At 45.9% G+C, this 13,863-nt stretch overlaps 2 protein-coding genes across 2 annotated transcripts; one reads left to right on the forward strand and one right to left on the reverse strand.

Moving 5' to 3' along the window:
* Positions 1-1,106: 1,106 nt before the first annotated feature.
* On the reverse strand, positions 1,107-3,650 carry LOC126572793 (uncharacterized). Its single transcript, XM_050232428.1, has 6 exons — positions 3,570-3,650; positions 2,824-2,989; positions 2,596-2,738; positions 2,335-2,476; positions 2,097-2,251; positions 1,107-1,114 (listed from the first exon to the last, which is right to left on the reverse strand). Exons 1-6 carry the CDS (start codon positions 3,619-3,621, stop codon positions 1,107-1,109), a joined length of 666 nt encoding a protein of 221 aa, XP_050088385.1. The 5' UTR covers positions 3,622-3,650.
* A 4,454-nt stretch (positions 3,651-8,104) lies between these two features.
* On the forward strand, positions 8,105-11,992 carry LOC126572797 (uncharacterized). Its single transcript, XM_050232438.1, has 5 exons — positions 8,105-8,168; positions 11,011-11,173; positions 11,312-11,454; positions 11,543-11,684; positions 11,758-11,992. The coding sequence occupies exons 1-5, from the start codon at positions 8,105-8,107 to the stop codon at positions 11,990-11,992; spliced, it is 747 nt and encodes a 248-aa protein (XP_050088395.1).
* The last annotated feature ends 1,871 nt before the right edge of the window (positions 11,993-13,863 follow it).

Raw genomic sequence — 13,863 nt, forward strand, 5'->3', positions numbered from 1 at the left:
GCAGCAGCGAAATCAAAATATTCGCTCCTGGAACATGAAATAACAGTTCAATGAAGGGCATTGCTTGTCACGTCGTCAATTTGTAGCAAATCTTGGAATTGGTCCTGCAACAAAAACTCTTCTTTCTTCGCACTCCCTCCCAGCCCCACCCACATAAAATTCGTCTACCCGAACGAGGTTTAAATCATATAGCCGCCTCCACAATATTGGCTATTCTTGCTTTGCTTAACCTTCGTCCATTAACCCCGGCATTTCACTCGTGGAAATGCAAACAGCGTCCAGCAAATCGAATAACTTCACTCCGTCAAGCACTGAAGACAAGTCCACTTTTTTAATCTATTCACCGAAAACCCTAAACATCTGTGATCGTCCTTTCAACATTTCTTCTACGCTGATCCAACAAAACCCTTTAGAATCCGACTCTTCCTGAGTGGTTCTGTGGCAAACATGTAGTTCGCGCGCCCATCGGTTAGCTATGACCCTCATTAACCATAATTAAAGCATCGCGTTGCGGGAACTACCAAAGGCATTCATTTTCACGGTCTAGCTGTTACGATTCTTTTGCAAAGGACACGAGGGCTACCTTCGGTGAAATGTCATGTTGGCCAGGGTTTTTGGCCAGAGTCTGAGCATTTAGGGGACCAAGAACAGTGTCAGAAAAGGAACCAACGTCCGTAACTAACTCAATTGCTCTTTTTCTGCTAAACCAAGGTGATGGCACCAGCATGCTTGACTGATCTGTGCTTGCAAAGTTACCTTACCTTTAGCATTACCTTTTCCACGCATCAGCATCAGCGACAGTGACGTACTCTCTTCAGGTGATTTCTCCGACGAATTAATCCAGTCCGCAGCACACCAAAGTAACTGCCACTTTATTCGGTTGAAAGGTACCGTCCTCACAGTACAATCAAGGTAATAAATTTCTGTGATCGTTCCTTAGCCTAATTTAGGATGAAATTGTTAACCGAGTAAACCGGGAGTATGATTAAGACGTACACTCGTCCACAATAAACAACAAACACAGCAAAAGAAAATGACGAATTTCTCGTCTCACAACTAAAAGGCTAACAGAGTGGATTAATGTGGCCGCACTGCGATTACGGTGGTTATAATTCTTCGAACGGAAGTTGGAAGATAGAGAAACTCAACTTCTGTGTAGGGGATGCGAGCAGTAATCGCGACTTTTATCTTTAAATTAAAATCTTCTTGAAAGGCAGTTATGACGCAATGCCAGGACATTGCTTCCAACGACATTTATCCAATCAGCAACGACATTTATAGATGGGGCGCTAACGATTAAACAACTCTGGGCTGGGAATATTCCTCTTTTTCTTGGTGTTTTTTTTTATTTCATCATGCTTAACTATCTCATCTAGATTTTCTAAACTTGCAGTAGAGTTAAAGGTTCAATTGAGCACCGATTTAATGGTCGCTATTCGCTAGAAAACCTCTGCTATCCCACGCACATCCTGATGATCGAAACATTTCGACGACACAGTTTGGTTACGAATGTCAAGGTATGAAATGTAATATAACGGTTCGTTACATGTGATTTGCGTGACGTGTGAAACATATTGGGTGGGACGCTGAACCGGAATGTACGCTGCATGTCGCGATGTCAAAGTGCAGTGATTGATGAATGAGCAATTGCTAATGGAACATGACATTGTATTGCATACGGTCGCTCATCTTATTTGCGCTATTATAATGTGCCACAAATTTGGCTCAGACGAAAATTTGCTCGCAGCAGCTAATAAACCGGTACGAGGCTGAAATTAAACTTACGTGATGGTTGACTTACAACTTACCTCGAGTTTCTATCGCCTTTCTGAAAGAATCCGGGAACTAAGAGTTCACTCAACCAAAGGAAGCATGTTTCAAACATTTATTATCCTCAGTCGATGTATACTGTGTTAACGGACTCTAAAACTAGTTATTCCTAATCCCTGCATAGTGTACAATCAGCCGACAAAAAAAAACGGTGATCACCAGCGTCGCTACCTAACCCACAAACAACTTCCTTATAATAGAACATGTTCCAAAAATAACCGTAACAGCAACTGGTAAAATGGGGCCGGTTCGCGAGCAGCTTCCACTTCCGGAACAGAGAGCGTTTTCGATTCTATCACAGTTCAAAAAGTGCCGATCGGTGGACAGTAGCTTGGCGATGCGACGTAGGAAGATGGCCGAGTCCGGCTTACAGATGTACCGGGCACTGTTGTAGACGCAGCTTTCGTACGCGTACCGGGCACTGGAATGCGAGAGCAGCATCAATTTGACATGACAATATGGGAATTGGACAAACCCACCCCACCCTACCGCACCCGAGCTCACCAGCAGAACTGCACATACTGCACGTCGATCGACTGTTTGGTCGTTCGTGCCATTTCGTCTTTCAGCAAACGTATGAACTGATTCGAACACAGGTCCCACTCCGGGTGGACAAGATGGAAACAGGTCTTGTGGCGCAGAAACTCTGTCCCCCCGCACCGGTGGAAAATGCCAATTAGAACGAGTGGAAGGAATTTTTAATTTTCTCTCGTTTTTTTCGGGGGGCTTTTTTTTGTTAATTAAAACTCGACGTCAATCACTTACCAGTTTGGAATGTGCGGTCGTAGCACAGGAACTCGTACAGCTTCTGGGCCCCGTACACCTCGTTCTCGATCACCTTTCGCTGTCGTGCGTTGACGCAAACTTTCATGTACTGCCGAACGCATTCCATCCCGCGGTGGAACAGCCTAGGTGGAGGAGGGAGGAACAGCCCGGACAGATCAGTATATATAGTTCAACGCGACAACGGTGGGCATCGCACGGTCACATTACAGGCAACGATTGTTGATTTCCTCCAGCGACTCGGGAATCTTGACCGTGTGCAGCGCCTCCATCGCAACGGTTGGCGTGTAATTGTTGAAGCAATTGTCGAGCATCTGCGAAATGCGACCGCACGCTGGGGCCGGCATCGCGCCACGATCGGTAATCGAACAGTGGACTGGTCGGAGGGGAAAGATGGCAAAGGGCAAACAAGTGGTCATTATTGGCGGATTTCGTGGTAAGCCTTTTACTCAGGCTTATAGTAAGCTCTAATAATTGCTAGCGTCCACTTTGTATCGGCATGAAACTGGTTGGAAAGCGAGAAGCTTAAGGCCTTCGGGCGCGTATAAGGATATTCATAGAACCCGCAACGACCGGATGCTGCCTTCGAACGGAAATTGGAATCGAATAAACGATGCCCTGGGCGCTCTGTGCAGACGGGAGCGGTACAAACAATAAACAGGAGTTCCACGAATAATTTAAATGAATTTTCTATTAATATTGTCACGACTCTGGCGCTATTAATTGCTGTATGCAACACTTAATAGAAAATCACTGCATTGAATATAAAGAATTTAGGGTTCTCGAAGTTATGTTAAAAAAAAAGTTAAGCAATAAAAACAAATAACAATCGTAACCACGGTTTGACTGAGTTCTTTGTTGATGTTTAGCTAATTAGTTGTGCCTCGCCTGTTACATCCTTACGCACTGTCTTATTGTTAATGCAAGTGACATCCTGGCAAACGATGCTTACTTACTTCCCCACACTACGCACAACAGACACACTAAACTGTTGAATTTAATGTCCATCTTTAAATGCTTCTTGAAACTGCTGTACGCTGGTTGCTGGTTCGGTTTTAACACCTTTTATTTCACATAATGTCACTGCTCTCCGTTAAGTTTCTTTCAATTTGGATTATCTTATCCAATGGCAGCACTAAGTATAGCTCCGTTTGCACTCGTTAATCCATGGAATAGCACCAATCTAGGTTTTTGGGTGAAAAAGTCACATGGCACTGGCCGTGTCACTTGGCACGGTGGCGCGATAAGCCGGTTTGTATCAGCATAACCACCATTCCACTAACAATGGAACACTTCATAGAAGGACGGGCCGTAACGCTACCAACACTGTTCACAAGTGCGCACGATGACGATCTGATGAACGCAAGCGACAAGTGGCTGCCTAAATAATGATAAACGAGAGGATCCACGAGGCGCTGCCCGATTGCTGCCCGAAAGCACGAGTTTCCGGTACCACTCAGGATCACGTGGGGCGTTCCGGTCTTCGGCTGGGCACGCCAACCACCAAACCGAAGATGAAGAGGAATGAAGCTACCGGTTTATGGGCTGATGCGGTGATGAGGTGCACAGTTGGAAAAGTTCTACTTTTGATGTCGAGCCTACCCAAACCGTTGCACAGGGGAGAGGGAAAAGATCGAATTCAATTTAGTTGTCTTTATGCAGATCGATGGTTGATTTGCCAAAGTGGAAATCTGTAGGTAGGAAAAAAAGTAGGCTGAAAAGGCTCCTTCTAGACTCGACGTCGTTAGGTAGGCGCGCTTCGTGTGACAAATACAATTTTTTTATGTTGCCATCATGGTTGAGAAGTCTCGTTTGACTATTTAACGAACTTAATGTGCTTCTCAGTTCATTCAATCGCACGTTTCCAGTGAAACACCGTCTAATGGCACAATCACTTATCACTATTTGAACTTCCACCTATGGCAGTAAACGAAAGCTCGTTTCGTGAATCGCAAAAAAAATCAATAGCAACGGAATGATACAGAGTGAAAGGTGATTTCCACATAGCAGTTCGGAAACTAATTAAGTACTCCAGAACCGTTTGCAATTTGTAGGAAAAAAAGCGAATAAAGAAGAACCGCAATATAATCGGATAATCGGATTCTATTTTGAAAGTCGAAGAATGACACTCCGCCGATTGCCATCATTCTGGGAATACGTATCCCATTACATCTTCGACGTTTTTCTGTGCTGCAAAAAATCATGTAATCCATGTGTGTGTTTGAAATTGAACTGCTTTATTCACTCTCCTGTAATCTCTTTTTTGGAAGTCTCTGCTCAAAATCAAATTGACGCAGTATCGGTGCGATAATGCAAGATAAACATAAGAAGCGAGTGAAAACGTACAGCTAATGATAATGCTCCCTAATTAGAGATTAGATGCTTCATTTAATGCTGCTTTGTTTAACATTACGCGGCCTGAGATCCTCACGAATTGCAGTACCATTAAAGATATCGATTAAAGCAAATCGGATGACTTTAACTTAGTGCACTATTGATGATGGGGATGATCGTTTCAAGCTTCTTTCCCATCCTAGCCACGGCGGTAGATCCCATTTCCTTAACACTAAGTACTCTCGCGGGAAATTGAATTATACCGACGACGGCCTCTTGTTGATCAGGGATTTTGATTTACATAATTATGCGGTTTCCATTAGAGCTAGCCGATCGGGTTACAAAATAAATAAATCCTCAAACAATAAGTTGTTGATGGCAGCGATGCGTAACCTTCAGCACTTTCAACGTTACCACCATTCCCGATTACCAGACTCCGCGCTAGATGCCGTAATCAACAACCTAGCGACGGTGGTACACGTGCCAGGACGAGTTTCTGGGAAGTGGAGAAATCGTGACATCGTGAGAGTGACCATGGACACCTGCGAAGGGGAAATGGTGTTGGCAGCGCCACACAGCCGGAAGTAGCTTGAAGATGAGGAACAATTGGATTATTAGCACCATCGTGAGCAATGCTGAAACACAATCGGCATGGACAGTTCCTACTTCACCCAGGTTTTTCTTGTCCAAAGTCATTCCAGGATGTCACCATTAATAAGGACGACTGGAGGCTGTGTACGTGGCCGTGCGTGAAGTTGAGTTAAGATTAATCGATCGGGGAGGCTGAGCAAAGTGGATAGTGGTGTCAAATGTAATTAAGCTACTCTGAAGTGGTTCGTGTTATCAACAAAAAATCGTATTCACTAACGAGACGACGAACTAGGACGAACCAGTACTAACCAGGTGTGGATTTAATCTTTCAGTGGCGCAGTTGATGATGACCTTTTTTTATTTTTCCAGTTCCTTACTTTTAATGTTTTATGTCGAGCAGAAGTGTTGAGCGATATTATAGTTTATTGCGAAACTGTTATGCTAGTAAAAAACGAATAACGAATAACCCTCACAGAGCATTCCCGGTAGCGACACGAAAAGCAAACGCACACAACTGGATGACCTCAGTTCATGCAGACTCCGGAGCACGGATGGATTGATCAAACGAATATTGATTACAGCGGACCAAATCGTTTAGCCATCATTTGATTGAAGTATTTACGCCCATACGCATCCTCGCAGATGACAAAAAAAAAACAGTAAGCATAAGCAGCCGCACCTTTGGCCGGTCGATACGTGTTCCAGATCGGAAATCGGAAATCGGAATGTTTGTTTAGGCAACCTTCCCTTCAAATGGGGCTTTCCCACCCGAGAAGGTTTATTTTACCGTGTTTTTCGAGATCCTTGAATTCCTCGGGTGGTTCCCATAGTGCAGTGAACGTTGTACGTTTGGAGCTATCCTGACTAGTTCTATTTGGTTACACATAAACGGATCATCAGGAGTCGATAGTGTCTGCCAACTCACTCGAAGCATTCAATCGTAAAACATGGCAGTGGTGCGTCTAGCGCTTTCTAGAGCATCTAGCAACATTACAGCATCGGGCACATCATGCTAATGGAATTTGTTAGGGATTAATTGAATTTTCCACTCAAGAAAAAAAACGATAGAACGTGTAGTTAGAAAAACCCCGACGAAACCGAAAAGCGTTAGCCCGCCCTGGAGCGTCTAGAATTAATTAAATCATATTTGCTGCATACCACCACCAGCACCCACACCTCTTCTGACCGGTGAAGGTGAGAAAAATAATATTTTAATTAAACTCTGGGACGTTCGGGGCTCAAACTGCGGCTCACCCATTATCCGCGTGCCCGGGCAGCCTCAGTGACCCATCGAAAAGCCAAAAAAAGGGACGTGGACGTGGCTTACCGTCCAGCGGCGCGGCCACGGATAGCCTGAGGATCCGTGAACACCTTGAAACTTCTGCTCGGCATGCTAACATAGACATGGTCTAGGTCGCGCAAAGCTACTCATTTAAATCCACGTGCTACCGGTCCGGGTCCCCTGCTCCGGGGAGGTCAGCGCACGTGATGGAAATACTGACGACGGCCGTCCTGACTGACATCCGGACCCTTTGGCAGCGGAAGCTCGGTACGGAAACTGGCTGGTTCTTTTTGGTACTGAGTCTGATCTGATTTAAGAGATAATGCGAAGGTCACACCAGCCTAGCCGTCTGGGCGGCTGGATGACCGGCCCGGCCGGCCTTAATTCTGTAAGCCAATCAAACGAATATTATGCTCAGACAGCCATTCCTTTTGTGAGAATTTGGAACCGTTTTTCCTTACACGTCCATCGGACCGTCGGAAAAGGGGGAAATTTCCTTTTGAATTTTATTTTATAGTTTAAAAATCCAGCTTTTCCGATGCCCGTTACATTCGATTCTTTCTCCAGAGCACCATCACGATCTACAGCACCGCGCCGAACAATGCCCGGACGTATCGTGAGATACTGAGTGCCGCGAACCATCGCTTGGGCAGCATCCTTGCCTCCGGCAGCATCCTTGGCGAAGCGCGCTAGCTCGTTCGTTCATCCGAAGTCAACCGGCCGTAGTCAGTCAGTCAGTCAGTCTGACAATCCACGGCAAGAGGTGCCTTAAACCTGTACCGACTCCAGTGTGTGATGGTTTCTTGTCCACCGCGTACATCTTAGGGCAACAGTTCGTTTCGTACTTTCGGACCGCGGAACGCGTGGACAACTCGTACCAGCGAACGCAGCATCATCGGCAGATCCTCGTCCATCATCATCACCATCCGCGCGACACGTGCGCGAAGACGCGATGGGGTGGGAGACCACCCGTCAGGTGGAGTGATTTGAAATTTGATTGCAAGCGAAAGTGTGGCCACCTGTGCGACCGTCCTTTGATACTATTAACGCGGCCAAATTGTCCATCGAGAAGCAGCAAAACAAACAAACTTCGAGTGCCCCCGGAACAACCCGAGCCCTAATTGAATTGGGTCTCGTCTCGTGCATCTCTTCTTCCTCTGTTGGTGCTTCTGGTGCTGCTGCTGCTGCTGCTACTGTCGTGTCTATCGCTCCTGTGAAGCTCCTGTTGAGTAGCTCCCACGCATCACTTTAGTCTGGAGCAACGTCCAGCACGCGAAACGCGACATGAATAGTATTAGCAAAGTGCGGGCAGTGCTGTTTTCGCTCGTGTTTTCTTCGGTACACTGTGGTAAGTGCTAATGCTGCTACGTAATCATAGTCGAGGATCCCAGACCGAAGAATTGGCCTGTGAGTGCTGGGAGGAGGAGCCGGGCACGGGGGAACAAAAACAATATTCTCCCTTTATCCCACCGACACAGGTGGTAGGCGGATGAGATCGTGCTTCATCCGTAACTGCCGATAATTTAATCGAGTTTCAATCTTTCGGTTCTGTCAAAATGAAAAATGTCTTCCCCCGCTGCTTGGAACGGGTAATAGAACATAAATTCGAACCAATAGGACTTAAAGGTCAATCTCGTGGTAGCGATTCGGCGAAGATTCGAAAGGTAGCGCAGTTACCGGGAGCAACGTCGCGGTTTTAAAACTATCTATCTGTGACCGATTTTTGTGTTGCTAACATTAATGCCACCCTTTTTATGCTTTTCAATTTCCCGGGAGGTCGGTGGGTCCTAAAAAAAAGGACAGATTTCATCCCTTGCTTTGTTAGGACGTGAACAGAGCCTACAGCCTCTTATTTTAAGCTACGAAACAAAAGAAAATACCGCCCCATTGTGCTTGGGTTATGGGGAGTGGGTGTTGTGGCCGTTTGCCGTTGGATGTGGGAGTAGATTCGAAAGAATTGTGCGTGATTTACCCGCGAGCATTTCCTTCATGCTTACGGTTCATGCTGTCCCATTTGAGAGAGTTGCTTATTGTGTGCACAGTTGACCGATGACGTTCCATTTACTTCGTTTGCTTGTAAACTCCTAATGGATAGTGGCAAAAAGACTAGTGTACTGACCACACTGGACGCTTCGTAGAACCATCTGAGCCCGGCAAAGATGACGGGCATACATTGAAGCTACTGAAGGCAATATGATACCCTCTCGGTAGGTTAGAACCAGCATCGTCGATGGAACGCCATTGTAAAGAAGTCTGGATTATCCTAAACAAATGACCCTGGACGCTTGGGACCCTTGGATGCCCGGCCGGCTGCCCGTTTTTGGGGGGGGGGGGGGGAAATCCTTACAGTGCGTTCCGTGAAGCGACTCGTATCACTCGTGGTAGTTTCTCCTCCTACTCTTAAATCCACTATCAACGCGACCAGACGACGGTTGTAACTGATACCAATGGTGGCAGGAATGTTGTATTTCATTCGCCGTTTGCCCGTTTGCCTCGGGATACCGGGAGCTTATCGTAAAAAGGGAACACAGAGTCCGGCTTCACACATTTCATCACGTTCAGCTTCTGTGTCATCTAGTCGCCTAGGGACAAACACGCACCAACCATAGTTCATCGCGTGTTTCTAGTTCTCTTTCTGCAAGGTTAAATCTGGAACGCCACGGGTTGTGTTTTTGGGGGCGTCATTCGGATGGAAACATATTAAATCAAACCACCCACCCAGCCATGCTTCCCCCCGGGGGAGGTTTCGGCACAAAACAACAAACCAAATATAACGGGAACGGGCATGGGAAACGATTACCTTCGCTTAATCGAGAATGGAAGCCCTACGGACAGCAATGGCAACTGCGTTAAGAACCATGGCGACGACGGGGAGCGCGTGTAATCATCGTGGCACAGCTTGACACAGTTGCTACCGAGCGACGCTTCAGGCGCCAAGCCCTTTGACGTGGTGACGACAAGTGGCGTTCTTGTGAGCTCAAGTGACGAAAAAGGGCGTGGAATGGAACAGTACATCCTTACCTTCTGACTCATACGAGTTCCATAGCTGCCACCAATAGCTCTGCACACGCATGGTTCGCATGGGAATCTCTGGATTGGTAATTTCGTTTCAAGCAACAATAAAAAAAGGGATCTCAAAAGTAATCACGTTCTCTAATGTATCATTTTCTAAATTTGGTTATGCGTAACATAATCCCCGGGGATGCTTTTCCATGTGGGCCAAAAAAGCTTAGCCACCCCTGCAAGAAAATGGACCTATTGGCTGAGTTTTCATGGAAAACCTAAGCTGGAAAATTCACATACATTCGCATCAGTTTTCATTCTATTTTATTTTGTTTTTTTTTTCTTTTTCCAGAAAGACCCACTAGAAAAAAAGTTATTTTAGAAACAATAACTCGATTGTTGTAAAAACAAAACGCAAAAACAGTTTGTCCATCCCACAAGTTATTGTGATTTATTTTTTTCGCTTCAAAATCCACAAATATTCATCTTATCTCTGCATTTCAATGGTGCATTTGAGTTCTTCAATCGCAAGCGCATCCATTGCATCGCATTGAGGCCGATTTGAAGGGTTTATCGCAAAAAATAAAGGAATTATGCTCCAAAGTTACTAGATAACTGAAAAATTAAAATAAAAGACTCTATAATGTTTATTTTTTTATTAACATTTAGCCCTTCTTCAGATATTATTTTAAAGACAAATCGTCACCATCAAAATGACATAAACGAGTCCGTTTTTAGAGTTATTCTGAAGCAGTTTGCACAGTGGCTTTAAGATGTGATATATAAAAGGCAACATACGTTCAACTAAACATGCAAAGCAGTAGCATATTCATCTTTTAATGTGACATCGAGGTCATCTAACGGTCGGTCCGTTGGTGCTAAACGAAGCGCAAACGTTACTTCTCAGCTCCCTGTTCCACAGCTTCGCTCCCCTCCCGAATGATAAATATGAAAGTTTTACCATCTGCCCTTCGTTTTTTTTCTTGTTATGTTAGCCATTTTTTCCACAAATGGCACCGCGATTAGCGGTCCATTCATTCTTCCTCGCGCCACCCTCCGCGTGTATCCGTGTGCAGGGTTTTCCGAATTTTCCCTTCCGAACCCAAGCGCGAGGACACGACTTCGTTCCTCAACGGCAATGCTTTCAGCGTGTTGTAGGTTTGTTTGTTTCTGCTTTTACTCCCCAGAACCTGGCACCGCCCCGGTGGAACCCTTCCCGGAACCCGTCTGCGGCCAGATTGCACAGATGCTGGACAGCTGTTTTCACAACTCCACACCCAACATAGCGGTCGAGCTGCTGTACAGCGTACAGATCCCCGAAACCATCGAGCAAATCAGCGGCCGGTGTTTGTACGTCCATTAGCAGTCTCTGAGCAACGGCGGCCACCGGCCAGACACCGCCGAAACCCGGGCCAATCCGTTTTCGACCCCCCAAAAGACTCATTAACGCGCATTGGTTCAAGCTTTTTTGCTACTTCTCTCCTCCAGACTGTTCAACCGGGGCATGGAGTGCGTGCAGCGCTATCTGGATGTTTGCGTGGAAACCAAGGAGCGGTCGCTCATCGACAACGAAGTGTACGGTGCCAAGCGATTGTACGAGTTCCTGTGTCAGGACCGATCGTTTCAGCAGGGTAAGCGAACCACACAAAACGATCCGGAATCTCCAATCCGGAAGACGGAAATCCCTGTCGCTAATGAGCGCCTCGTACGTTCCCGCAGAATTCCTCTGGCACAAGGGTTGCTTCCGGCTCGTCCACCAGGATCTGGACGAATGCTCCAAAAGCTTTCTCGCCATCCTGAAGGAGGAAGTCTCGAAAGCGGCACAACAATCGTTCAACCTCCAGTACATGCACTTCTGCTGGTGATTATCACTTACGGCGGAACACAACTAGCTGATGACTGATTTCACGCTTTCCCCGTTTTATTTTTGCCAGTGCCCGGTACGCGTACGAGAACTGCGTGTTCAACAGCGCCCGGTACAAGTGTAAGCCCGATTCGGCCATCTTTCTGCGCCGTATCGCCAAGCTGCTGTCCACGGATCGACGGTTTTTGAACTGTGATAAAATTGAAAACGAAATCTGCTCCTCATCGTGGATGGCGACGCCTGCTAGCCAGTGGTTGTCAGTGTGGTTACCGGTGTTGATTGGTCTGGCCCGTCTGGTACGCTAGCTTAGATTCGGCGTGATTCGCTGGAACTTTCACAAAATCCTAAAAAAAGAATAAAAAATAAAACAAAAAGAACGGCCTGGCCTGGCCTGTCAAAGCCAACGAACGCAATCGATGTGTCGAGTTCTTTCTTCTCCATCGCCGAAACTCCTCTAATCCGATTTATGCTCGGTGATCTGGCTTTACCCATTGTTCCGTGGCATTAGCCGTGTAGGCGAGACGTTAGCATCCCGTAGCCCCTCACCCCCGATTGTAACGAGATTGGGTCCAAATGTTATATACGAACAAGTGCCAATCCGCCGGGAACAGAGCCAGTGGGACCAAACCCTTCAAGCATCATTGCTTTTCAACTTTGTTCAAACCCAAAGGCCAAGTCGCGCTTGCTGAATGGACGCAGTGTGGAAAACGCAGCATAATAAAATGAACAACTGAAGCGATGGTGACCACAAGACACGATGATTTTATGTAAGGAAAGACGGGAAAAGAAATCCATTTACATGCTCATCACGCCACGCTTTGTGCTATCCTTCAAACCAAACTGACGGCATTCACATCGTGGACATGATTCGATTCGGTTTTGCAAATTTGAGGGGAACAGATTTCGTTTGAAAAAAAAAACACTCAGCTTTGGCGTGCTCTACGCGGGGATTTCGTTTGATGCGATGAGTGGCCACCAAAAACAAATCATCGGGGCTCCAGTAATAGAATAGATATTAGATTTTGGTTTACTGTGGAATTGTCGTTCCAGATTTCATGGGCGTGAGCGTCGCTTTCACGAGTAGCAAACATAATAAGCGCGCACGTATATTTCACGCCGTGTTCCAGCATCGCAGCACTTAGCCGATGAAGTAAAGGTAGGGACGCATTTCTCAGAAACTATTCATGTTACAATCCACTAGCCATTCCGAAACAAAAGCTCGCATTGGCATCGCCAGTTGGCACACGGCCAACCTGCCCAGCTGCCGGGGGGATGAATTGTTAGAAAATGTGAATAAAGCACTGCCGTTTTTGTTGCCGCATCATAGAGCCCCCGGGGGAAAACGTGGATGCTTTCTCTCGAGAGAGAGGGGTTTTCCCGTGTCACGTAATGGAGAAGCCAAGCCGTGGCCGTTCTCGCTGCCTTGATGTTGTTTTTGTTTTCTATGCTATTTCCCATCATAAATCAGACAAGCTTGACCCACAAATATGAACAATCATTTGCATGGCCAGTAGCGGCTCACTGGCGATGGTCAGAATGTGTTTTGAATGCTGTGTGGAATGTAATGTTCCTTATCGGGGCTGACGGGACCGTCCGGACCGCAGGTCGTAACAATTTTCGCTTCACTATTCCCGGAGTTACTTCTGTGGCTGAACTCACTACCCAACCATCACAAAACATAGAGCAAATTTTGCGCAACATCAAAGTTTGGAGAAAAAATAAATCCGTCCCATAAGGTTTAGAATATTGGGCAAAAAACCCCTGTTGAGGGAGTTAATGATTCTCATTTTTATTTCTTTCATAAATAATGCTGAAGCTCGTTATTACTAACGGAAACGGTTATGCTTTGCGGTTTCTACCTCATTATTTCGCATGCTGATTGGTTCAATGGAGGCGCACGGTGTTTTGAAAAAAGATATTCTGTGTTCTGTTGTTCAAAAATATATTCTGTGTTCTACTCATCTAGACAAATAATTTGCCACTTACATAATGCTGCATTAAATAATAATTAATTCTACCTACATCATCCAAAGATTGCCATAAAAAGCTCACCTAATGGAGGCGCCAGTGTTTCACGATCTTTCTCGATTTTTTATGCGTAACCAATCATAAAGGCAGGCCTGTTTACGGAAATGACTTAAGTAGTAAAGCATTGGTTTAATGGGGCATGGAAAAT

This window comes from Anopheles aquasalis, chromosome 2 (genome assembly GCF_943734665.1).
Source record: "Anopheles aquasalis chromosome 2, idAnoAquaMG_Q_19, whole genome shotgun sequence".
NCBI classification, from domain to species: Eukaryota; Metazoa; Arthropoda; class Insecta; order Diptera; family Culicidae; genus Anopheles; species Anopheles aquasalis.